At 36.6% G+C, this 26,579-nt stretch overlaps 2 protein-coding genes across 3 annotated transcripts in view; both read left to right on the forward strand.

Annotated features, from left to right (window-relative positions):
• The window catches only part of dlgap2a (discs, large (Drosophila) homolog-associated protein 2a), a 158,327-nt gene extending 141,920 nt beyond the window's left edge, over positions 1-16,407 (forward strand). The window contains exons 8-13 of the mRNA XM_044142496.1: positions 362-747; positions 7,834-7,922; positions 8,069-8,508; positions 8,599-8,690; positions 13,715-13,867; positions 13,994-16,407. Coding sequence (XP_043998431.1) covers positions 362-747; positions 7,834-7,922; positions 8,069-8,508; positions 8,599-8,690; positions 13,715-13,867; positions 13,994-14,200 — 1,367 coding nt within the window. The 3' untranslated portion in view covers positions 14,201-16,407. The remainder of the gene's footprint in view (positions 1-361; positions 748-7,833; positions 7,923-8,068; positions 8,509-8,598; positions 8,691-13,714; positions 13,868-13,993) is intronic.
• A 5,439-nt stretch (positions 16,408-21,846) lies between these two features.
• On the forward strand, positions 21,847-26,022 carry cln8 (CLN8 transmembrane ER and ERGIC protein). 2 transcript variants are annotated; one of them, XM_044142407.1, is made up of 3 exons: positions 21,847-21,964; positions 22,710-23,333; positions 24,111-26,022. In XM_044142407.1, the coding sequence occupies exons 2-3, from the start codon at positions 22,794-22,796 to the stop codon at positions 24,435-24,437; spliced, it is 867 nt and encodes a 288-aa protein (XP_043998342.1). In that variant the 5' UTR covers positions 21,847-21,964; positions 22,710-22,793; the 3' UTR covers positions 24,438-26,022. The 2 variants fall into 2 exon arrangements, with proteins under 2 accessions (XP_043998342.1, XP_043998343.1); XM_044142408.1 differs by lacking the exon at positions 21,847-21,964 and adding an exon at positions 22,049-22,219.
• The last annotated feature ends 557 nt before the right edge of the window (positions 26,023-26,579 follow it).

The raw sequence follows: 26,579 nt of genomic DNA on the forward strand, positions 1-26,579 counted from the left end.
ATATTCAGAGACGTTTAGACAAAACATTTTTTGAATACAATTAAAACATCCATATTTTGATACTCATATCACAAGTATGGAATATAAAGTTGTTCTCATTACATCTAATTTTGAAATGTAATGTCAAATCTGACAATTTTTTGTGTAGTCGCAATATTGCCTATAGATTACACAGTTTCTTGATTCTTTTTTCATATTTTTATATAATATTAAGAATAAGCAGCAAATTTTATGGTAATATGTTTTACTGAAAAAGGTTACAAGTACAACGTGAGTATTTTTGTTCTTTGTTTATAAAACAATAATCTGCTCCTGGTTAATTATTTGACCTTTTAAAAACATGTCCCCCTATCTTTTTTAGCCATCACCTACACACCGAGCTACAAGAAGACCCCCCCTCCAGTACCACCTCGCACCACCTCTAAACCGCTCATCTCCATCACAGCCCAGAGCAGCACTGAATCCACCCAGGATGCCTACCACGAGGGGCGGCACCCTCATGGCGGCCTATGGGCCCCCGATGGCCTCGCTCTTGGGCTGACGCCAGGAAGGGCCCTCTACAATTCCACCGACAGCCTGGATAGCACCAAGGCCGTGACAATAGCTATGGAGGCAGCTGGAATCATGGCAGGGAAAAGGCATCCATCCACAGACTCTCACAGCTCAGTGCTCACCTGTGACAAGGCAATCCTGGTGTCCAAGGCTGAGGAGTACTTGAAAACCCCCCGGTCCTCTATAGGGATACAGGTCAGTCATCAGATAAATGTGCACAGCAAAAACATCCCTCACTTGATCACATGAGTCCATCAATTCTCAACCCTAAATTATGCAGAGATTTAATAATCCAGAGAAGTATCACACTCATAAATTCAGCAGAGAAACAGTGCTGTCCTCTGTACAGCTAAAAATAGCAGGAGTGAGTCATCGCTCCGCAAACCATTTAATTAAGATTCAATGCATGCTGGAGCAGCTTTGGGTGAATGGTAGTATACTCACCGTTTCATTCACTCCTCCCTTAATAACGCTTCCCTTCCCTCGTTGTTTTCAACCACACTGATGATTCAACCAAGTAATTTCTTTTATGCTCTGCTTATCACCTAAAGGTAATTCATACCTATATTTAGAAGTTTTTCAAGTTTTATGTGTTGATGATCTTCTACTGTTATCTTCCTCCTGTACGTACGGTGGATTTTACTGATGTAAACAACTTGTGTTACTTTAAAGACACAATCAAAAGGCGAGATCTTATTCATTAAAGCTACTGTCACATTATCTTATCTTGCTCTTTTTGCCATCATTTAGAAAAACACAGGTTACATGAGTCTTAGCATTAGAAAATTGAAGGAGAATTTTGGAATATCAAGTCTTGTTATTTCTTTGAAATATGTCTCACATTTTATTAGTGTGTGTAAACTGGAATCCGTGGCGTGGAATTCACAGTTTTCTTCTGTGTCATGACCATATATGTTACTTTTCTTTCAGAACATCTTAGTTATTTATTTTTTACAGCTAATGATCAACTGGTCATCTATGAAGGAAATGGATGCTATGACTACTATCATGATTTAATTTCTCATTTTGTCTTTGTTCTTTCTAGTTCACTTCATCCTCCCATCCCATTGTTCTTTTCTTCCATACTTTCTGCATTGTGGTTTTCATTCTGTCCTTACTTAGATTAATGTTGAAATTGATATATAAATATTCTTTCTTTGTTTCTTTCCTTCCTTGCAGATAACTCTCAAATTTTAACAATGAAAAAGTATGAACTGAATGAACAGTGTGCTTGGTCGCATTCAATTTTATATAAAAACATTGAAATGAGTGTGTGGAAAAACAAAACAAAACAACACTGCTCTATCAAACTCAGTCAGGGAGTTTTGAATTTCTTTAAGTTTGTGCTAATGAAATCAAAGTAATGGCCTTTTCCCTTTTCCCAGAAAGTCTGTTAGTCAAGATTGATTTAACACCCAAATTACATTAAGTCTATTGATTGCCAGATGTTGCCTTTGGGCACAAGTCAGTTAATGAATATTTCCTTCAAAGTCAGTTGATCCTGCTATTCATGTTTGGTTGAATAATGCTTAGCGGATATGATCTAGCATAGACATTTTGCTCATTCAGAATATTTTCATGTAAATTCACCAACTCAAGCGGGGCTTGTTAATTTACATACAAACTAAAGAGAGATGTTTTAGAAGATCCAAAACTGAAATCCTGATCAAATATAAAATGTGAGGGCATTTATGCCAGAATTATTTTATTTCCTAAATGGCCACAGTGTGACTCAACTAACATATGGAGTGAGACAGTACGTGATAACCGCAATGACACTCTGAGCTGAACTTTCACTTTTGTGTTCTCAAATATTAGGTCACATTAATCTTCAGTGTAACAAATCTCCTTTAATCCTGTTTGCAGCTCTAACAAGGGAAATTAATGAAATTCCACTAGACCACATGTCAGAATGTATTGATTTGAAATAATATGCTGAATTAAAGTACACCATGAAGCATAAATTATAGGCCACATTTCAAAATGTTCTGGATTCTTTCCAAGTGCATTTCTGGTCAATAAACCTGACATCACTATTAGAATCCCAGTAAATATTAGAATTTTCTTATTTCATTGTCCTTTGTTTTTATTACAACCTTTTCAAGTTGAGAATTCCTATTTTTCTTAAAAGCTTTGTTTTCTTTAAAATATTTTTTAAAAGACTTAAATACAGCAGCAGAGAGGACTCCTTTGGAATTTGAAACATCAATGCAGAGCTGGGAACCCCTGTTGATCCCTTCATCATTCTATATAGACATTCAGCCTTCCCTTCCACTTGTGGTGTAATCAGCACAAATTCTCCTTCTCTCAGACACCCAGCAGAATATCCTGTGAGAGGTCAGCTAGTTTAATAACGAAATCTTTAATCTCATGGACAACAGTCTTGTCTTTACTTTTCACAGGGTCTCCCACAGGGACTACTTGAAGCCACTTTCTCTGCATCTTTGCTGTTTTTAAACTGCAAAACAATTACATTCTCAGCAAACTCTTTTAATTGGCACCGTCGTGATGAGGTCATGTAAACAGAGGGGTTGAAACTTAAGCTTGAAAAGTTGCCAGGTGTATATCTTTCTGCTGATGCTCATATTTTTAACACCTGTTCTGTCATTGTGACTGTGATCATTGAGACCGTGCTTGTGAAAGCGTGTGCATACCTAAGTGTTTCTGCGTACAACCACTAAAGTGCCTTTAGGGTAAGTAATCCTTTTGGACCTAAATCGCACAGCCCCCCTGACTGTTTTGTCTTTCATCAGCCCTCATTCTCTTTTCATGAGCAGGACTTTGCTCTGTGTCTAAAACAAAGTAATGGAGGTCACCTCAGCAAGCTGCCGCACACTCATTTCCTTCTCGCTAACAGCTTCTCTCAGACACCCAGCAGAATACAAAATAGATCTTCAAAAATGTCACTCCCCGAATGAAACGCTGACCGCTTCATTCCAAAGGTTGAGTTTAAAAAAGGGCCTTGTGAAATTATTTGCACCCTTTTACATTTCCGCATCTTGTCACAATACAAACACAATCTTAAATTTGTTTTATTTGGATCTTATGTCTTAGATCAACATAAAGATTAATTAAAGATTAATTTAAAATGGAAGACATTTGTAAAAGGTCTTAACATATAAGAATTTGAATGACGCTACATGAATTTGTATCCATACTAAATAAAGAGGAGTGTTATCCAGTTCCTTAAGAAATCAATTAGTAAATACGGTCTATCTATAATTTATTATCATTGTAAATACAGCTATTCCATGAGCTCTGTAAATCTGGAGGAACTGCAAAGATCCAGATCTAGTTATATAAAACAGGAACTGAATTTTTTGTGCTTTCATCTTGAACACTAACAGCATTTGCTGTGAGGAATAAACAATAGTAAAGACAGAAAAATACTTGCGATAGAGCAGAGGTTAAACTTCTACCAGGACAATAACCCTAAACCAACAACCAGAAATAGAGTAGGATGATTTAGATCAACGTATGCATCATAATTGAAGGGTCCAGTCAAAGTTAAGTTTCCAAAGGAATGTGTTTTGAAAAGTCAAATAAGCCAAGTCTTATTTGACTTGGCTTGAGATATTTTGTAAAGAAGCATGGAAAAATTTCATTCATTCTCTAGCCACTAGAGATATACCCCAATAGCCTTACTGGTTTAATTGAAAAGAAAACAAACACACTTTACACTTCTCAGACTTTTATTTGTAAAAACGTTGTCCCTTTCAACTTAACAACTACACATTACTATGTCAATCAAATGAAGTTTGGCAATCTCATAAGGTTAATGAATATTTTGCAAGATAATATATATACCTTCAAAATACGCATCTATTATTGTTTACCTGAGCTCTTCTATCACAGTAATCCTACTGCAATGTTTTAAAATAATTTTTTTTATTTGTTTTGGATTATTTTGCCAAATTTTACAGAAATGAAAGTTGGGGTAAACATATTTGTAAAAAAGACATGCAGACATATTTTGCCGAAGTTATGTCAGCATGATGTGTTTTAAGCCAAATGTTAGCACCATGACAGATGGCAAGAGGCTGCCAAAAAGCTGAGAAGGCATTTTTTTTCATGAACCAAATATTAGACAAATTAACTCCAGTTGACATGAATGTCAACACATGTCTGGGCATTACCAGAGTAATTATGTTTGGCTGTAAGAAAACAGTGCTGGCATTGTGACTGCATTGCATGCACTGTTTGATCCTAAATAAAGTCAGGACATACCCAAGATCCTTGAGAAGCCAGGAGGGTGTGCATGTTAGTGATATACAACACACTTAAAATAACTGTCAAAATATGGCTCCAAAATGTCCAATAAGACATGCAAAGCTAATTTTTTTCTCTTAACATCAGGATTAAAAACATCAGCTGTTTTATTTGTTACCCCTTTTTAAACCATACCTGGATCTGTCACATTGAAAGAAAAGACTCTCTAGGCTGAACAGGAGAAAAAAGTATTCAAATGACAAACAGAAACATCTGTCAGTCTGCAGGGAAAGAAGAAAGACTGTGGCAGCAGGAAATTAATGTGAATGCTTCACAAAAAGAGGTTGAAAGACATAATTTGGGAGGTGATGAACAACAAAGAAGAAGAAAAGGAAATTGTGAAGAGACATATTTAAAGTGAGAAAGAAGATAGTTTTGGATTTAGACTGCAAGGAGAACTCCATGGTGTGATAAAGAGTGTTTTAGTCTGCAAACGCTGTTGGATCGTGATAAATTAGAAGTACACTGATCAGAATTTTGTGGCCAATTTTCTATGTTTGTGGTTTGCAAAGCTTTGACATGTTGATGCTTCCCAATCTGGCTGATTCTGACTTCTTTTTAAGAACTGCAAAACAAGGAAGTATAACAGAAGCATTCAACAGATTTATTTTCTTGTCATGTTCATGTTCATTTATTAACTGTTTACAAAAAGAGCTGTGTGACAGCATCAACTGTTAAATAAGATTTTATGTTTATTTTAAAAGACAAAATAATTATTGAAGTCATATTTTAAATTTTTTCACAGCTTATATAAGGTGTTTACAATCTCTGGGTCATCTTCAAAGACACACAAAGAGTCTTTGAAGATTGTGTGAATGTAATCATGGCAACACAGGGAAGTATTGAAAGCAAGTGTTAAGGCAAGATAGTTTTTTTTTAAAGGGTTTTCTTGGCTCTAGTGGCCTTTATTTGACAGTGAGTGGACGGGAAAGCAGCTTGTGAGGGGGGACGAAGACATTTGGCAAAGGTCAACAAGTCGGGACTTGAACTTGTGATAGCCGCATACATGGGTCGCGCGCTTTATCCCTGTGCCACCACCACTCCGCAAAGATTGTTTTTCTAAACAAAATCCGAGATCTAATCAATATTATGGACCCGAACTAGAGGCCAAAGAGCTAAGTTAGTCAGAATTATGACTTATTTAATATTAGCAAATTATTGAGGTGTTCCCTACTTAAACAACCTCCTCTGTGTGCATTCCCACAGAATATTGATTCGTACCTGAGCACAAACATTTCCTAAATCCTGCAAACAATTCATGGGTTCAGCCTTTCTGGTTTCTGCTGCAAGTCGTACTCTTTTTCACAGCCTGAATTAACCACAGGCATTTTTGAATAATGTAATAAAACATGGAAGTTACTTTTAAACAAATTTGTACACCTCTGCGCTTCCTTCTGAACATCTGCTAACTGCTAACTTTAAGTCCTTTTCACTTAAGAAATGCCGCTAGCAGACAAAGTGGTCACTCACCAACTGCAAGGTTAATGGTATCTCGGTGTCATAGACAACCTGCAGCTGCAATTTACACTAGATATGATCATTATTGTGTGTGCCTGAAGAGAGAGAAAAAAACAGCAGATATTTCATCAAACATACAACAAAAAACGTGTGTGAACGGGACACTAATTTCTTAGATTTAAGAAGAGGCTCTTTGTAAGTATGAATCATCAAAAAACAAAAAACAAACTTCCTGCATCCTTTATGTATTTGGTATATCATCAGTTGTTGCCTATTCTTTATATCTTAGGCATTATTTTCAAAATTCTAAAAGGAATTATCATAAGTGGCATCAAAAATAGCTGATTCTTGTTAGTATAACCCATCAAACTACAAATTTGTAGTGTTTTTATGATAGCCTCTATGCTTGCTGAGAACAGCCAACAATGATGCCACACAACTTTCATTGATTTATGTAATGTTAGAGAACATTAGTAAACAAACAGCCTCACGTAGAGCAAGGAAGACATTAGACAGCTTAGGGAAACACATGAAATGGGTAAAATATGCCCTGAGCTTTGAACATTTCACAAAGCATTGTTCAATTAATCGTTTTAAAATAGAAACAACATGACACAACAACAAACCTCCAAAGGCATAGTCTCGCACCGAAAGTGACAGGCTAGGCGTGGTGAGCATTAATCACAAAAGCATCCCATGATATCTCTGCACTGAACACACACCTAGAACAACAATGAGATGGTTTAGATGAAGGACATATTTTTTGCGTTGTAATAGCCTAGTCAGGAACTAAGTTCAATTGAGAATCTGTGGAGACTCAAACATTTCTGTTGACAGACTCATTCTATTATAGCAGGAAAAAGTGGTTTTATGATGTATCTAATCAGGGTTGTATCCTTTGACTTTCCACATCACATTACATTTTGTTGCTCTATCCCCTACTTACAGTCTATTGAAAACACACAGAAGTTTATGGTTGTAACAACACAAAATGCTTAAGTGATTATGATAATTAAAGTGTGAGCATGCATGATTCCCGGTTGCTAATGTTATCAGGAAATGCTTCCTGCGCTCTCCCATTCACTGCAGAAGAAAGCATTTGTTACCTGGTGAAAAATAAGTTGGACTTAATGTTTCAGTAAAATAAAAGCAAACAGCAGTCAGGGTTAGAGAAAAGAGAGAGGCTATAGGTGACGCCCTCATAAAATTCAAACTCTAAAAGATGAAAATGACTCGTAGTGATTACTTAGCCACTTTTCTGAAAATTTAGAAGCAGCCCACCATAAACCAGCAGCTGCAATTTACTTTTTGCTGTCTGATATAGCATTTCCTGTTTCGATTAAATTCTGCACAAACCCACAGTCCATAGTAGCAACTCTCTGCAGTCTTTTAGCCTTTGCAGCCTCTAATAAATCATACAGTGTTTACTTTCTGACGTGCCATGTACAGTTAAGTTGCTCGGTCCAGTCCCAACCCAATAAACCCGGAGGCACAGGGGAATGGCAGCTCACATAATGAGAAGCACTGTTGGTTTGTATCATTTCTTCAACCAAGGTGGAAGCAGCCACGGACTCAGAGTCTGAAAGCAAAGGCTCACGGGAGTACCACTCTGTTGGGATCCAGGTGGAGGATGACAAGAAAGGGTGAGCTAATGGTGCCTAGGTTGTTACATTATTATAAAAATTCTGCCTTTGATGTTTGAGCTCTCTATAATAAATGCTAGCCCTGTTTTCACTGCCATTACATGTAATTTTGTTGATTTTCATTCATCTTCTGCTTTGTTTTTCAGACAGGGAAGGTTCAAACGCTCCAACAGTGTGACGGCAGCTGTTCAAGCTGACCTGGAGTTGGAGGGCTTTCCCACCATGGAAGATAAAGGTCTGCAGTTTGGTGGGGGCTTTCAGCGCCATTCAGAACCCAGTACACCTACGCAATATGGAGCAGTGCGCACTGTCCGTACCCAAGGCCTCTTTAGCTACCGTGACGATTACCGCACCACCGCTGAACCATCCAGTCCACGCGAGACGACCAGCGAGACAAGCTGGCAGCTAGAGCCCCCATCCCCACGGGAGAGTGCAGCCTCGGCAGGTGAGTCAGGAAGGGTGTCTCCATCCCTCCGGAGAGATGGAAGCTGGTTCATGCAGCTGCTCCACACGGAGACCAAGAGGATGGAAGCCTGGTGTAAAGAGATGGAGGCAGAAGCTGAGGAGAATGACCTCTCAGAGGAACGTAAGCATTCCATGCTTTACATGTCAAGCATGAACCAAGGGTCTTCAGGGGATTATGATGAAAACATATCACACTGTGTCTCTTCTTCAGTTTTAGGTAAAATTCGAAGTGCAGTGGGAAGTGCTCAGCTGCTCATGTCTCAGAAATTCCAACAATTTTACTGGCTGTGTCAGCAAAATCTGGTAAGACAAGGTTATGTATTAGAGATGTCAACTATTTATACTAAGTTCTGCAGGCTTTTTTTTTTTTTTTTTAATCAGAGCCATGCTAAAAATTTAAAGAGCACATAACACAATTTAGAGCTTCAAAACTTCAGTGGAGTTTGAAAACAAAATACGTGTATAGGTTTATGTCTGGTTGAACGATGTGTATGCCCAGTTGATTTTTTTTTTTTCTTTTCACTACGTAATCATAGTGGGGCCCAGAACATCTTTGGGAACCACTAGGGGGGGACCAGAAGAAAGTCTTTGGGAACCACTGGGTTAGGGTAATTTGTTTTGACATTGAAATTAGAATAACTATCTTGAGATACAGGCCTGAACACAATTGAAAGGAAAACGTTGTGAAAATTAAAATATAAACTCTTTAATTTCTCTGTAGAAAACCTTTTACTTTTCTATTGCAGCATTTGACATGCAGGTGTACAAGCTTTAAATGGGTCACACTGGTTTTGTAGCACTGATTAATGAAGTCTAGATTGAACTTTTGAGAATCTGACTGTGCAATTTTCTTCATAATGCATTAGTCACTTCACATTCTTTAATTAAGGAATCACAAAGGACTGGACTGCAATTTGAAAAAAAAAACAAACATATTCTGTCTTTAGAGGCAGTCATGTAACTTCACAATCTTTATCCCCACCCCATTTCAGACATTTAGTACTTTACCTCCATATAACAACTGCCTGAATATAGAACAAATTGATTTAAGCAACATTGTCCATCAACAGGATTCCATCTTATTTATTTGAGCATTTTGAAATCACAGCAATAGGAACATGGGTGGGTGTGTAATTAGTAATTTAGCTTTGAAATGAACGTGTGCTTCACAGCCTGTACTGTGCGCAAGATCGGAGATTCTTCCCCTATACTTGTGCTCTTTGTAAGTTGTTTTATAGAACACAGTCAGGTAGGCAACTTTTTAGATGAAGCTGGTTTGGGGTTTTGAGAGATAGAGTTGATGTTTTTGCAGCATGCAGCAGAAAACACTCATTCAGAAGGAATGGCAACTGGGGATTAGATAGTCTGAAGCAGCCTTACAGGAAAATGCAAGTAATTTTCCTGCTAAAAGAGACAGTGTTATGTAAGTTTACTGAAGAATTTACTTTAGTTAAAAGGATCTGACCGCATAAATCTATATGCAATAAAAATCACTGCCTTTTTACTTCATCTATGAAATCCCCCACAAACTAGAGGCTTAAAAAGAAATCTAATTTTAATTCAGTTCCTCTTGAACTACCCAATTAACTTTCTGAGAGTCTTATTTGAAATGTTTCAAAGACAGACAGCATATTTTAAGTGCTTCATTGGTAGGAGCTGAATGTCTTAATATTCAAAGCCAACCCTTAAAACTCCCAATTCAAGTTAAATCTTACAACTCTGAAAACCTTAAGATGTTTTAAACTTGGCATCTAATGTGCATAATAAAGCACCTGGCCTGCACAGGCTTTCAGTCTGTATTTGAAGATAAGAGTAGTAGATTATATTCCCTGCTCACAGCTCTTGGCTCTGCTTTGAAAGCAATGAGTTTTTTGTATGATGTCGAGGAATTTTGGTCATTTCAATTTTGGTCTCCGTTGGCAGAATTGCTTTAATTCTTCGTCATTGGAGGGGTTTCAAAAATCATCTCTGACCTTTAGTTAAGACTAAGACCAGGCCAAACCCTTGATATAGCTTTTCTGAGCTGTTCAGGAATGTTCTAGGTTTACATCAGTCTTTCTGTTTTACCAGTGAGGTTGAGGTTAACTGATGGCTGAATGTGACAAGTCAACCAGAGGTTTTCCGTTATTTACAAAAAATGAATTGGTGAGCACACCCACCAAAAAGGTATTCTTTTGTCTTCTTTGGGATCATAAAGATGTTTTTTGTCAAGTGTGAGAAAGGACATGTGTGCTCTTTTTGATCAGCAGTGCGTTTTACCTCAGAGCATTCATTGCCTCTCACTGTCATTTGCCAGAGTCTCAAAGCCTTAAAATTGGCTTTACAGCCTTTTCCAGGTTGATAGATCTCTCTGACCTTGTTTCTCCTCATTTCATGCTGTCAAAAAGGTTCTATTTAATTATTTTTTTTTGATTTTACATGTCTGGCAGTAATCAGGCTCAATTTATTCATGATTTAACAAGTGGGGCAATTTCTTTTTTGCATAGGTTTTTTGGATTCCTTTTCATTTAATAAATGAAGTCATCATTTGAAAACAACATTTAGTATTTACACAGTCTGTCGCTGACTGATGTTGAAATGGTGATTGATGATCTGAAACAAGCAAGTGTGACAAAACAGTAAAAACATAGAAAATATGTCAGGAGCCAAATACTTTTTCAAAGCACAATAGAAAAAGAAAAATAGAGAAAAAATTTATTTAAAAGGGCCGACAAAGGAAAATGTGTAACACTTTATTTAAAAGTGTGCATAAGACTGCAGTGACACTGTCAGAAACATGGAAAAACACCTATTACGAACATGAATGTTTATAACCATTGTCATGAAGTGTCATTCGGTAAATAACGGCACTTTTTATACAAAGTTGACATTTGCATGAACACTTCATGTAAGTTTTAATGGAACTTTGCATTAAAATAATCACTATTTACCAAATGACACTTCATGAGACAGTTCATAAACATTTATGAAGATTTCTTCATGTTAATGACAGTGATGTTTATGACAGTGTCATTTCAGGCTTATGCACAGCCCTTCAGATAACGTGTTACTGGAAAATCTTAAGAATGCAAAGCTCTGCTACAGAATTGTGAATTTTATGAAAAAGAGAAAATCAGCAGTCTTGATCATCTAAACGTCACAAGAAAAGGTATCTCTGGGTTATCAAATTGCCATGTCTATTTGTCATAAAAATGGGTGTAAGAAATATAAAATCTGAAAGTTCTCTTGGATCTGTAGATTTAAAGATCAAATCTTTTTTGTGTTTCATATACAGTGAACCCTCGCTATAACGCGGTTCACCTTTCACGACCTCGCTGCTTCGCAGAGTTTTTTGTGCAGTTTTTTTTTTTCCACAGTGCATTGTGTTCTGCGTCCTGATTGGTTAAACAGCCTCCGCGCTTCTTCTCTACCTGTGTGCCAATAACATTACGGTATTTAAATATACAGTACAGACCAAAAGTTTGGACACATCTTATAATTGAATTCAGTTAGAAGGTGTTGACACAGTTGTGTCCAAACTTTTGGTCTGTACTGTACGTAATACAGCTTGGCAAATTTTGGCAAATATTTTTGCCCAGAAGAAAAAAGAGTGACAACAACTACCGATAACTATGTTCTTCTCTCAAAAAAACACACCTGCACCACCGGCTTCAGAAGAAAAAAATACTAGAGAGCGGAGCGAGGCTGCAGCGTCACAGTCAGAGGAACGGTGAAATACGCGAGTCACAATTTGTCCCAATTTGTCCTACTGTACTTTGTATTGATGACTAAAATGATTATTTTACTGTAGTTATTTGTAAGAACGTGTTCTATTTGTTAAAAAATATTCTTAGACCTGAAAACAGTTTTTGTTCTTTGGTTTTGATGTAGAGTATTGAATTATGCTGTATAATAATTGTAAACAATAAAGGTAACTACTTTACGGATTTCGCCTATCACGGGTTCTTTTTGGAACCTAACCCCCGCGAAAAACAAGGGTTCACTGTATAGCCTTGTTGAATAAATCTGAGACCAGATATTTTGCATACAAAGTAGAGGTATAATTGGTAGACAGACCTTTTCATGTTTTTGCTCATTAAGTATACTATAATATATTAGTATTTTCAAAAAAAAAAACATTAAAAGGTTTGCATAAACTATCTTATCATGTGGTAGACCTGCCTCCAAAGGTTATGACCTCATTTCAATTCAGTTTGTGTATATAGCGCTGATTCACAATAAATGTCTTGAGGGTCTTTAGCAAAAACGTTTTTAAATGAAATCACTCATACATGGAAATTAATTTTATTTATCAAACAACACGGAAAACCAAATTAATTATTCAAAGAAATTTAAAAAATTTTGTATCTAAGGGAGCCCATCAGATTTGAGTCATTGCCTTGCAGCATTCACCCCCCCCTGGATGAGTACATGCAAACAGCAGAATATCACTCGCATTGTGTCGTTGATATCAATCCCTCTGAGCATGATTGTAATGACAGTGAAGAGGAAAAACTCCCCTTTGACAGGAAGAAACTTTCTGCAGAACCTGACTCAGTACAATCGGCCATCTGCCATGACCAACTGGGGTTTTGAGAAGACAGAGCAGATATGAACTGATGTGTTATTATTTTCTCTATTGATTTTAAAAAAGTGTATTTTCACAATGTAAATAACAATTTCAGGAGTCAATATACTTTTTAGATAATTTCCTAGCATGGCTCACAAGTAAAGCATATCAAATCGGTTGCATCATCGCTGCTGTTACCTACATGATTCATACATGACTGAGATTCCTCACATGCTTTCCCTCAGGCTCTTTTGTGATAAAATATCTGCTGTGATGAATCATCTGAACAGATATGAAGATAGTTCACAACACAAGGATTACGTTTCAGAAAAAAGTTCTTAGAATCTGTGGATTGTGATGATATTCCTTTTAGGTACATTGTCAGTATGATTTAGCACCAAATTAGTTATTGCTCTTTTACATATCATTTTTGTCTTATACTGCTTTGGAAAATATGGATGAGTTATTGTGAAGAAAGGAGAAGCAGAAAGCAAATTTCTATATTAAGTAGGAACTGATAATTCACTAAATCCTGAACCAGGCCAGCTTTGGGGGACAGTGGAGCGTTTCTCAATCTGTGTTCTTTTCATCTGAAAAATCAAATGATTAATAGGACCAACGTAACAAAGACAGTTTATTGTTTCATATCTCATCCAAGACAATATGCCAGAGGTAGTCCCCCTAAACTCTGACTTTTTTAAGTCTGATAAGGACACCTAGTGGATCTGAGCTGAAATGCAGTAAGTAGTGTTTCCTGCATCCTGCATTTTCTCCCCAGGACCCCAGCGCCATGCCTCGACCCACCTCTCAGGACCTGGCTGGGTTCTGGGACCTGCTGCAGCTCTCCATTGACGACGTCAACATGAAGTTTGACCAGCTGCAGCAGATAAAGAACAACAACTGGCGACCAATTGACAGCCCAGAAAAGAAGGTAAGGAGTCAGAGTCCAGGTTGGTGATTTTTTTTTTTTTTTTTTTTGTGGAAGCAAAAGGGAAAACACACATGCAAGTTGTGTGTGTGAAGGGGACTTATGACCTTTGTCTCCATCTTCCTGCAGCCACCAGCTCCCGTACCAAAGAAGACAGTAAGACAGAAGAGTGCAGTGACCAGAGAGAAATCCCTGGACCTCCCTGACAGGCACCGGCAGGAGGCACGCCGGCGGCTCATGGCAGCCAAACGTGCAGCCTCTTTCCGGCAGAATTCAGCCTCAGAGAGAGCGGACAGCATTGAGATCTATATTCCAGAGGCTCAGACTAGACTTTGAGAAAACGTTGGATCAGGGATCTGTACCTTTCCCTGCTCCTGTGCTCCAGCAACTCTAAAACTAGCCTTTTTTTCTAGACTGCTTCTCTTTCAACTCCTCCTTTATTCATCTCTGGTCTGATAGCCATCCTCAGTGCCCATCACCAACATCACTGGACTGTAGGATGTGCCGAGACTCGACTTCCATTGCCAAAAACGTACATCTGACATGGATTGGTTGGATCTTTGTGTTGGTTTGTTGGTGATCAAGATCTACTATCTCTCTCATGTCTTGGATGGACACACCTGTAGTTTTTCAGCATTTGCAAAGTGCCATTTTAAGAGGAAGAAAAGTGCAGCTTTGACAACCTTACCAGCAACCACACCTTGGAGCTAAACATCAACGTGTTTATTTGGAGTTCTATGAAATTGGTCAAAGTTTATAAGCGTTCACTATTTTTTAGTCTCTACAGATTACCTTTGCTTCTGCAGTCTTTAAAGGATTGAATCAACGACTAAATATCACCAATTTGTTGAGTTTGAAAAAGTGCCAATGCTTGAAATACCTCAACTATGTGCACATGGTACAGGTTACCTATTTAAGGTGCTTCAGGCGATTCCTACGAAGCTTTTGATTGGTTAGATGTGACAAATGCAGCCTTTTACCATGTCTAGTCATGATAAAATATTTAGATGTGCATCTTAATAAATCTAAATATAATTGAAAAGTTTATTTATTTCAATAATTCAAATCAAAAAGTGAAACTCACAAAGCAATTATTCCAATTGGTAATTATAGCTTGTATTAATGAAATCCAAAAATCAGTTTTGAATACTATGTAAGAGAAATAAAAAATATATATTTAATTATAGTGAAATATTTGACTGTACCTTTTTCAGTCACAGCTTTCCTTCCACTCAACTTTCCATTTATGTTATTCTGATAAATGGAAGATTGACTAAAGAAAAGACTTTTTGTGGCTTACTCTCCTTGTGGAGTTTGTATTTTATCTATGTTACATACCTTTTCCCTTTTTGATGTGAATGTCTTGAAAAAATGTCTCATTTAATCATATTTTACTTTATTCAGATGCACACAAGTTCAGTGACCTGGTGGTAGATGAAACACTGCTGTTTAATGTGCACCTTTCACAACGGTTTCTAAATATTCAACATTCATGTTACCATCTTTCAGACATTTACTAGAAGCTGTAAACCTGCAAGTCTTGTGCCAACATTTCATCATGTCAATGCAGTAGAGAAGAAACAAAAAAACTATGAAAGTTTATGTAACTCCTTAGATTAAAATGTGTAGACAAATGCACTTATGCACTTAATATAATTCTCAATATTTTCAAGGGAAATGTACATAACCAAGTTCATAATAATACTGTTGTATTTTTTTAATTGTGAGTGGGAATGTTATGCTTTTTTTCTCCCTCATGTTTGCTTTCGAAACATCTGAATGATCAGAGGCACATAGGATTTTGCTGCTCAGTTTTCATCATTTCCCAAACACTTTCAAGTTCCGCCTTCAGTCCACAGCTAATGAGGACTGATAAGAAGTAACCATCAAAACATAAACAAAATGTCAATATTTCTTTAAGCTATGAACTGCTTCTTGAGTTTCAAATATACTGAAAATCTCCATGTCTGTGATAATGTCCCCAAGCATTATTATAACAAAGTCCCTCTAAAGAAAAGATCAGAATTAACAAGCTAAAACTGGGGCAAAGGACTTCCCGGGGGATGCAAATATTTAGTCTCAAATAGTAGAAACTTCACAAGTATATTGCTAAAATCTTGCGTAAAATGGGCTATGATGAGGATAATGTTTGAAACAATGCTCCAACAAGCTGTTTCACCTCCCCACTATGACAAAAAATAACTATTTGAGGGTGGAATCATTCCCAATCAACACAAATCTAGTCAGAAATAATATTGTATTGTGCAACTTTTGCTCGATTGGGGTATTCTCTAACAAGATGTCTGTTTTTGTTTGTTTTGTCATATTGAGTCTCAGTATGTTACATAATTATGTAACAGTATGTTCAAATTGGCAGCGCAGATTTTGCTTTGTGTGTATGTTAACAATAGTTAAAAGGTCTATGTTTTGAACAAGGAATGATAAGGTAAATAACCAATTTTTAGATATTTCTGGTGGGTAAACCTCTTTTAAAGCTGTTAACAGTTTCATGTTTTGTTTTATTTAAACTTCTGTAAATCATTGAGATGGCGTGATTTGATCTCTGCTGACCTATTATGCTCGTAATACATTCCACTCTTCTAATATTTTGCAATGAGAGTTAGTCTTAGACAGTAGTATCTAAAGTTTATGGACAAGAGTTGAATATAAGTTCAAATTGATCTCTAATTGGATATTTTCTCAATAACTGTCACAAAAATTCAAACATTAAACGTAATTGTATGGGGTAGAATAAATGTAGAATTTGAATGCATTTCTTCCACTCTAAATTGAGCTGAGAAAAAGTATTGTCAACATGAACGATAAATACTAATTTGAAACAAGGCAACAGAAATAAGTTGAAACCAAAATAAAACTATTACTTAAAGATTCCTAGATTAAACTTTTTCTCCCTCTGGAAACAGAAACTAAGTTTAGTTCTCCTGACACTGATCATTAAATGCTTTGATTGGGAATCTGAGCCAATATGACAAATTCTGGACTACATGCCTGACATTACGGCTGTGGTATCACCTTAAACGGGTACAACATTCTCAAAAAATCTGTAACGTGGCAAAGAAGTCTCCAAAGAAGAGTGGACTCAGGTTCCTCTACAGTGATGTAAAATATTGTTTGCCAGTTACTGCAGAGTGTTAATGTCAGTTGTGGTCAGTTTAACTACTTTTTCACATGGAGCCAGGTTGGTTTGGAGTTTGTTTGCTCCCTTACTAATTGAAATCAATTTTTGAAAGAGTCTTTTTGTCTTTAGTCTGGTTATCTTTGAAACTGAAGTTTGTTTAATCTGAAATATCTGTGTGACACAAAGTCTGATGCATAGGAAATCTGTAAGGGTGATAAGTATGAGAGTGAGTACATACATAGTTCTGCCATTTATGTCACAATTTAAGGAACCTTTAACAGTATAACACTGGATTTCCAATTATTGCCTGTGTGTTTGATGCCAAACCGTCGGCAGAGATGACTCATTCTCTGCTGTTGCCAGAGTGGTAGGCAGCTAGACATTTTAGACAGACTCGGCCTGACATATGCTGGCTTAAAGGAGACCGGCGCTCTTGCACTGAGCCCCAAACTGCTGGTGCTGTACGCTGTGTGTAGCTTCAAGGCTGTTCAGTGAGAATGGCAAGGCGCTGCACTGGGTAATTTTCTGCCTGACTTTGACTAAGCAAAGCAGCTTATGTAAGATTTTGGGTCCTTGGTGAGATCAAGCAAATACCCTCCAAGGCCCTTCAGAGCTTGTGTTGATAAATGTGTTGCTGAATAGCAGCCCACACTGTACAACTTTAAGCATCAGCACAACATGCATTGGCCTTTGTCGGTTTCTCCCAGGCTGACTTTGTTGAAGGCTGTCAATGAAGTGACTGTGAACTATCTCAATTATGCAAAACAAGCAGAACTAAGTAGAAGTCTTGCATATTCATTACGTTGGTTCAGTTTAAAATATGGCTTCCTGCTCCTCCAAGTAGCACTAATTTCAACAAAACCATTTGTCTAGTAATGTCCATGAATGAATAGCACTAAGTAGCAATGCAAGATCAGTGCCGAAACTCACAAGGAATTAAAAAGGATTCAAACAGATTTGAGCAGTAGAAGTAGGCCTGCTTCACCATATGCGTATTAAAAAAAAATATGCACAATCATGTTAAGAAATTTGAGCGCCCTATAAAATATTAAATTCTTCTTGAAAAAAATGCCAAATATCAATGTATAGTTTTGTTTTAATATACCTCCTGATATGGAAAAAGTGAGTTATTCACAAGCAAATATTAAAAATTAACTTTGTAATACTCATTAACCAAGCATTATCAAAAAATATTGTATGTATATTCTGAGGAAGACTTTAAAACATGCAAAATCTTAACTAGTGTCACCCAGTTTGGCTAAAATAACTTCAGTAAAATGCTTCTTGTCGCATTTCTTAGTTTTTAGGCAGTCCTCTGTGCATTTACATGTTTTGGGTCAATGTCATGTTACAGGGTACAATTCTGTTTTATTTTTTTGATATATGAACACACAATTTCTTCAGATATCCTCTGACACACCAGGAAATTCATGGTGGATTCTATAGAAATGAGCTGGCCAGATCCTGATGCCGGAAAGCATCCTCCCATTTCCATACTCCATAGTTAGTGTAAGGTCCTTTCCTGGACATAAATATTCAGTTTTTGGCTCGTTTAGCCAAAGAACATTATTCCAGAAGTTGTATATGTTCTCTTTGGCAACACTTTGTCTTAAAAAGCAAAGGTTTCCATTTTGCACATATCCTATGAAAGAACAAGTTGCACAGTCTGTTTGTTGTTGTACAGGTATGCACTTTGATATCAACAGTAACACCCTGTTGTAGGTCTGGTGCTAGTAAATTAAGGAGGGTCAGAAATTTCTCTTAGCATCTTGTGTTCAGCTGTCAGGATGAACCTGCTTACCTGGGCATGATGGGAATTGTTTTGTAAGTTTTCAACTTACAGATTATATTACATACACTTGAACTGCTGGTTTCAAATTCCTTTGAGACCTCTAGGAATCCTTCACCAGACTCATAAACTGCCACAATCTTCTTTCTGCAGTTCTTAGACAACTCCAGCAGTCAGGAGCACATCAAACTAAAAATCTTACATTTAAGAGGAGCAGATCTTGTTCAAAATCCAGAGTAGCAATTTTCTGATGATAACAATATGGTATTATATGTGGAATTTTATCCACTGAAAAATGGAGTAAGCATAGAGGTGTCCAACTTTTTATTTTATGTATATTTTACAGAATTATTTTCAGCTTTATTTGCTTACAACTTGAGATATCTTTTACTGGGTATTGATATCAAGTATTCTTATGTCCAAAGATACTAGCAAACACACAGGCTTTCAGAGGGTACCCTAATTTTTCTACATGACTGTATATACCTTTAGAAAAAATAATCTTTAAAATTCTAAGTCTTTTCCCAACCCATGCATAAAGATTGCAGCAGCAGCAGGGTCAAGTTTGTCTCGTAAGAGTGAAACATTTTTCTTCCATAAAACATGTTTTTCTTCACCCTTTTCATTAGTAATAGACTCTTTCATGAGGAGTTCCAAGGCTACCTCCTACAAACGGACTCTGTACTCCTTGAAGCTCCTTTTGAAGGGTTTTCTATGCTGGGTCGTCTTTGATGACATAGATTCAGATCTTCATAATGTGTGCCCTGGATGATCCTTTGATTAAAAATGCAGCTCCAGGTTTTGTCTGCTTTTTTTTAATTATTATTTTATTCTGCTCAAACTTTACAAAAATGACAAGGACAAAAAAAATGCCAAGCTATTAACTGCAAGTGCCATCCATGTTGACTTATTCGGCATACTGTAAAATCATTTCTTGCATCACTTTTAATAGGTTTTTAATAAATCAAAGAGGGGAACAGCTTCCTCATTTAATATTTAAAGTGTATGCCTGTATTTTAGCATTCTGTGGCCTCACATCTAAGGGGACTGTCTATGTTTTAACTCTAGAACCTATAACAAGAAATTCTTCAAGAGGACATTTTTTGTAACTACGCTGCTGAAAGAGCATCACTGAGACTAATGAAACACTTCCTTTAACTTGGAATGTGAGATAACTCTATGATTACTAGATAAAGTAAAATAGGTAGTTGTTTAGCTAAAACTATTTTCATCTCTTGTATATCATATCTATTGTAAGAATGAATATAATGCCAAATATTCATTATTTGTAAAGAATATATATATTATATATAGATATAGATATTAATATATAACATATTCTTCATTGGAACACAACTATTTTCTGCTTTGTTTATATTTTCTGTTTTGCTTATTTTATAACTTGATATGATGGCATGCAAAAGACATATTTTGAATGTATTTATTTATTTCGTTCAGGATTACAGCACTGTCCCATTGATGTTTTCTGATTATTTAGAAGCATTTCACACGTGCATTTCCCAGTGTGGGTGACATCTGTGCAACATATTGCATTTTTAGCTTTTTACTTTGTATGATTTCCGTTAAACATATGCATCCACCTTTCTTCTGTCCAAACTGAGCAACTTGAAAATTTTCCCCTCTTTCCAGTTTGGTCGTTGCTTAGGGATCATCCATTGTAAATAATATTGGAATTAAATTTTTGTAGAAAAGATTTGGAAAATTTCTTCTGAGTTTTGTCTGTTTATTTCACTATTCACTTCTGTTTGTGTAAGTGTAAACTCATTAATGTGTGACTAATTTAAGGTGTTTTCCCACTACTTTTGGTAAACAGTACTTTACATAAATACACATACAATTTTCCACATTTCTTGTGGAAATTACAAACCTCAAAGCATTTAACAAGGATCCTGTATGATATTTAGAAATGGAAATTATTTCCAATTCTACTCTGCAAACATAATTAAAGCTCATTCAAACTAGGCAGAGAAAAATACAATTCAAGTATTACCACATATTTTCAATTGGATATAGAATTTGACTAGGCCATTCTAGCATATGCATAACCTAAGCTTAAATTAGACCATTTCATTATAACTCTGGTAGTATGTTCAGAGCAGCTTTACTGCTGGAAGATGAAGTTCCTCCAAAATTCAAACTTCAGCACAGTTGGATGTTCCAACAGGATAATGATCCCACAAACACATCAAATTTGCGTGGCACCAGCCACAACCATGCTGAAAACGTTTGGACAGTGCTTAAAGTTAGATGTGTGTCGGTGAACCACACAGTTTAATAAAGCTCTACCAATTCCCCCCAAGACAAGTGATCATATTTTCAAACAGAATTATTGTGAATGCAAGATGGCGACAAAAAGGATTTCTCTCTACCTTGTAAATGGAAATGTTATTGGTATTATTGTGATACAAATAGCAGAAATTATAGATAACTATATATGTTTAAATATTTTAAAAATTTAATAATAAATTACATTATTAAAACATTTAGCAACATATGTATACTTTATATACAAAAGGAGAATATATGTTAAAAATTCAACAATGTAAATATGCATTTTATTTAACTAATTTATTGTCCGTTTGAATAATCAAGAGATGGACCGTAGCACAGTAAACAAATTTAATAGATTTTGACAATTATTTTGAATTAAAATATTGTTGCCATTTCTAATTTGGAAGTGGATATTTGTGAATAAGTATTTGTAGAATTACTATTTTATGTATTATACAAATTCTATTTAAATTATGACATACATAAATATTTATCCGACTTGTTAATTGTGAAAAATGAAGTGAGGAGTGAAACCTATTTTCCATGTCCGCAAACCATAGATGAAGGCAGTATGCCGCCCCCTGTTGGACAACAGCAGCCTGGCAGATAGAAAATACTGGGATGCAGGTAAATGAACCATGACAGGTTTACAAATCGGCTTATTCTGTATCCTAACGCTAAATCCACATATATTAATTTTATCGAGTATTTAATTTGCCTTTCTTTATTAAACACATCTATTTTAGTAGCAATGACGTATTTCGGAGGCGTGACTTCCGGTTTGGGTGTCATGTGACCAAATTGGAGTCTTATGATGCGAGACTTCCTGTTGTAGTCGGATGATACAGAGATATACGATATATGTTACAAAGACATAATGGTGAGTAAAATTCACTTATATTACCAGATTGTTCTGCTTGCGCGGTTGCTTGCTTATTCGTGTCATTATGAGTAAAAATTTAGTCTAACTCATCATGTCAGTTAGCAGAGATAACATTTTGTTTTTAAATTTAGCTGGTAACTTTACGCAAGAAGCATTTTATTACTATGCGTTTTAGATAATTAAATATAAAAACGGTGTGTTGAAGCGTTTTGCAGCATTTCATTGCTAGAACCATAGGGAGGAATTAAAACGGTAACGTAACAAACAGGAGCAGGAAGTATGTGCCAGGTTTTTGACTATATAGGTACCAGATCTGATTGACTAAAGAATTATTTTTCTCAATTAATTTAATCTTAACTATTAACTATTTTTACTGTAGCGTGAAAGCCTTGGTTCTCATTATGGTGGCACATAAAAACCTTCTGATTGGACTGTGTATTGTGGTTTCTCACGTTTGTCAAGTTTTAAACTATTCAGTCTTGGTTTTGTGCTACACCTAAAAGCACAGTTCTGCCTTTAGTGTTCCTCAGATTTAAGTCATCAGCTATTAGCAAAGTTGTGGTTTGACATTCAGAGTAATATGTGTTCTCGTTTTGAAATAGTCATGTATTCAAGTGCTTATGCCTTATAAGTTTTCAGTCTATTACATCTCAGCAGATGATATGTAATGCATAGCAGAATGTATTTGAGAATGACTCTACCTACTTTAGCAGTTTTGTTTGTTTGTTTTACTGTTTTGCAGGTACCACACAGTATGCCTTTGCCGATTGATGCTCCCACCTGGAGGTGATCTTCTCCACCTAATTGGCTTCCTCCCTCCATCACCATGCCCACTGAACAGCAGACCACTTCTCTACCCCAACCCAGCCCAGAGTGCTTTTCCTGGGACTATCGCCTTCAGCTCATCAGCCTTGGCTTTGGGTTCTACACGGCTGTATTTCTCCTCTCCCATCTCCTGTCACGAGCTCTGTGCCACACTTACAATGCTCTCCCAGCCAAAGAGAAGGTCTTCTGGAACCTTGCAGCCACTCGGGCAGCGTTTGGCATTCAGAGTTCTGTGGCAGGACTCCGGGCTCTGACTGAGGAGTCCGCGTTAAGCAAAGACAAAGTGATTGGCCAGGAAGACTGGTCATGGTTTCATGTCCTCACAGCTACCGGCTTTTTTGTGTTTGAGAATGTGGCACTACATTCATCTAGTGTCGTGTTCCGGTCATTCGACTTGCCCTTGGCCACACACCATTTCTTCGCCCTGTCAGGATTTGCAGGTGCTGTGGTGTTTGATTCTCAAGGACACTTCCTGGCAATGGTTACTCTCCTCCTGGAGATGAGTACACCTTTTACCTGCATCTCCTGGATGTTGCTGAAGGTAAAAGCTTTATTGTTTTCTCTGTGTTAAGTCAAAGTACACATCACAAAAGATTTCTTTTCTCACAAAAGATCACAAAAGATTTCTTTACTCAAGCCATATTAACTTACTGCTTACGCAGGGGTGATTATGAGATTCTCATGGTTCAACAACATTAAACTACAATGTTTTAAAAAGTGAAAATTTTGGATAATGCAGGAATCTAAACCTTGCAACCAACAGGGAATAGTGTTTATATATATATATATATAAACTAAAGCATGAAACAAAAAATAATGAATGATTTTGTAGGTATATTTGTGTTATTAAAAACTCTAACCATTTTTATACACAGGTATTGATATTAGCTGAGTAGCTTCCATCTAGCTGCTGCAGTGGTTTGCCAAATGCAGTTTTAAAGCCAGCTGCCTGTCAGTACACAGAAACATTATGGGAAAGGTGCTGTGTTGTTTTACAAGTGGAAAAAGCTCAGATCAACTTGACACTTTCTGTCGCATCTTGTTAAACATTTTTAAAGAGTAAATGTTCCGTTTACTCTTCAAGACCTCAGTCTGACTCAAGCCAGCCACATATTAAATGTTTTTTTGTTTTTCTTTTATATCACATGGTTGGTTGCTGTTCCTTTGTCATCTAATTTTAAAACTTCTCGTTCTGTCACTACGTTTCAGTTCTCGTTAGGCCTTCTGGGACATGTGATTCTAGATAGATAAAATTCAGTCGTGTTAAAAAAGGAAGTTCTGCCTAAAACTTTCTGTTTCTTTTCTCCTCATGTGAAAGGCTGGCTGGGCTCGCACTCTGTTCTGGAGAGCCAACCAGTGGGTGATGATCCACATGTTCCACTGCCGAATGGTGCTCACTTATTACATGTGGTGGGTGACTCTGACCCACTGGGAGGGGATAAACACCCACGTGGCGCTGACCCAAAGGCTGATCTTCTTCTCTGGGCTCGCACTGCTCACATTTATCATCAACCCCATCTGGACGCACAAGAAGACCATGCAGCTGCTAAATCCTGTGGACTGGAATTTTGGGAACAAGCTGGCACCAGTTAATGACATTGCAGAGAATCAGTCTGGGGTTTGTAGAAAACCCCATAAAAACTGAAAAGCATTTACAAGATTCCAATCTGCTGAACTTACACTGCTTTTGTATTCCACTTCTGATAATTTATGTTTGAGATCAAGACTTTTAAGAGTATGAAAAGCAATTTGGTTATATATATGGGCGTGATCTAATCATGCTGTGTCGCAACAGTCTTCCATCATGTTGTTTTCCATAGATTTGTTTCAATTTACTATTTTTTTTTTATCTTGTTTGGGGTAGAAAAGGGTGTATTTTTTAAATCAGTTTTGTAAAACATGTCTTATGCTCTCTGTTTGGGGAATAAAATACAAATAAGCTGTTTCCTCAAGCTCTGCACCTGTCACACACGCACAGCAGAGTTTTTGTTTAATTTGATGAAACTGACTTATTTGTTGGATCCATTAAAACTTAAATGGACAAATTAGTTTGCAGTAGTCTCAGAGTGCAAGTCTGCAAACGTGGGAAACGTCAGTGCAGCAGAGATTTGTCAGGGCACACAAAAAGCTTTTCTTCTTTATCAATGGAAGAAAGCACTGGAATTGTTGCCTTCACAAAGGCCTTACTGTCTGAAATGGAAATGCAGTGTGACAAAAGTCAAACAACAATGACAACAGAGCAAGCAAGTTATATTGAAACCAAGATGTATTTTTAAAATATTAAGAAATATACGTTAAGCTGCAGAAGTCGAGTATATTCAAAAGTAATATTATTGGATATTTGCTTAGACTTGCTGCATTGCATTGGGTGTTTGCATTATGCTACATCTGGCAAGGGGATTTTTTTTATCTGTTCTACGACCATTTGCTCTAGGTTTATATGGTTTTGTTAATGTAAAGTGTCCTCAAAATGCCACATCAACTTTTAAAGGGGCAGTATTAAGTAATTCTTTTTTTTTTCAGTTGTACATGTGATAATGTCAGTCCCTCATCAAAAATATACCTGGAATGTTGCTTTGATTCTCCACTCATGTTTGTGAAATCCTTTAATTTCCCATGGCATTTGGGTGTAAAAAACGCTTTGTCTCACCAAGTGCAGCTTCTCCTCAAGCTTTTGCCTCGCAGAACTCCTCTCTCTTGCGACTTCCCTACTCATTTCCTTCAGACTAGCAGCAGCAGCAATTAGCAAACACCTGGTGGAACCATGCATCTGCTGAGCCCTATGTATGGAACACTTGACAGTGCAATGCTCCTAAGAACGATGTCATGATTCACTGAAGTCGGAAAGAGCAGAAGCTTCTTAAAGAGATAGAAGCCCAATTTCAAGGCATTAAATTGTAAAATCAAATTACTTTTAAGGTGTGTAATACAGCATTTTTAACAGTTATTTGATTGTGCTATAAAATGTCAATATGTCTCTGGAAAATACATAATACTGCCCCTTTATATGCCAAAATCATGGGCACTGTAGACTATATGAAATTGCCTTTTTGAATTATATTGATATACACTGGAATAAGACATTCTAGTGGATATTGATTATTCTGCTCTGGACTGAATATTCTAAAACATATTTAATTGGTTTAGATAGTTTCAATTGGAAACAGGATTATGTGTTTGTGTGGTCTATGAATATGACTTTCAAAATAAAAATAGATTTCTGATACAAAGCATATTTATTTTTTCTTTTTACTTGAGTGGAGGTTGGTTTTGCTATTGAGGTACTATAGCTCAATGAGATTAGTAATCCAAACATTTTAGGCTTGACTCCTGCTTCCTTCTGCCACATGCTGCTGCATACCTGGGCAAGTCCTTTGACTCCAACTTACCTACCGATCTGCAGATCTGATTTTGAATGTGTTCATTTGTGAGTGCTGTTGGATCACAACACTAGATGGCACTGTTGGAGGTACTTTACCATGCTGCTCATTTTCCAAACATTCCCTCTAATAGTCGTATGTATGTGAGTATATCAATGAAATTTTCAACAAAAAGTAATGTGTTAGAATTCAAAAAAGGGAATCTGGTTCAGTTTATGAATGTACTAAATTCACTGTTAATTTTCAAGCATTTCTTTCTATTAGTAGTGACTATATGGGCTACATATAATAAAAACCCAGAAATACTTAACTTAGAAAACTAAGAAATGCATTTCTTAGATCATTAAAAAAGACTCTTAATATGAAAATGTTGACCTACTGAAAAATATGTCCACATACTGTAGACA

Source organism: Gambusia affinis, linkage group LG16 (genome assembly GCF_019740435.1).
Source record: "Gambusia affinis linkage group LG16, SWU_Gaff_1.0, whole genome shotgun sequence".
In the NCBI taxonomy this organism is placed as follows: Eukaryota; Metazoa; Chordata; class Actinopteri; order Cyprinodontiformes; family Poeciliidae; genus Gambusia; species Gambusia affinis.

What these genes read in the sequence shown, in the direction of transcription:
- cln8 (XM_044142407.1), top strand. Translation starts at nt 22,794, where the DNA reads ATGCCCACTGAACAGCAGACCACTTCTCTACCCCAACCCAGCCCAGAG. An exon ending in TCTCCTGGATGTTGCTGAAG is followed by an intron (nt 23,334 to 24,110) that starts GTAAAAGCTTTA and finishes CTCATGTGAAAG; the next exon opens with GCTGGCTGGGCTCGCACTCT.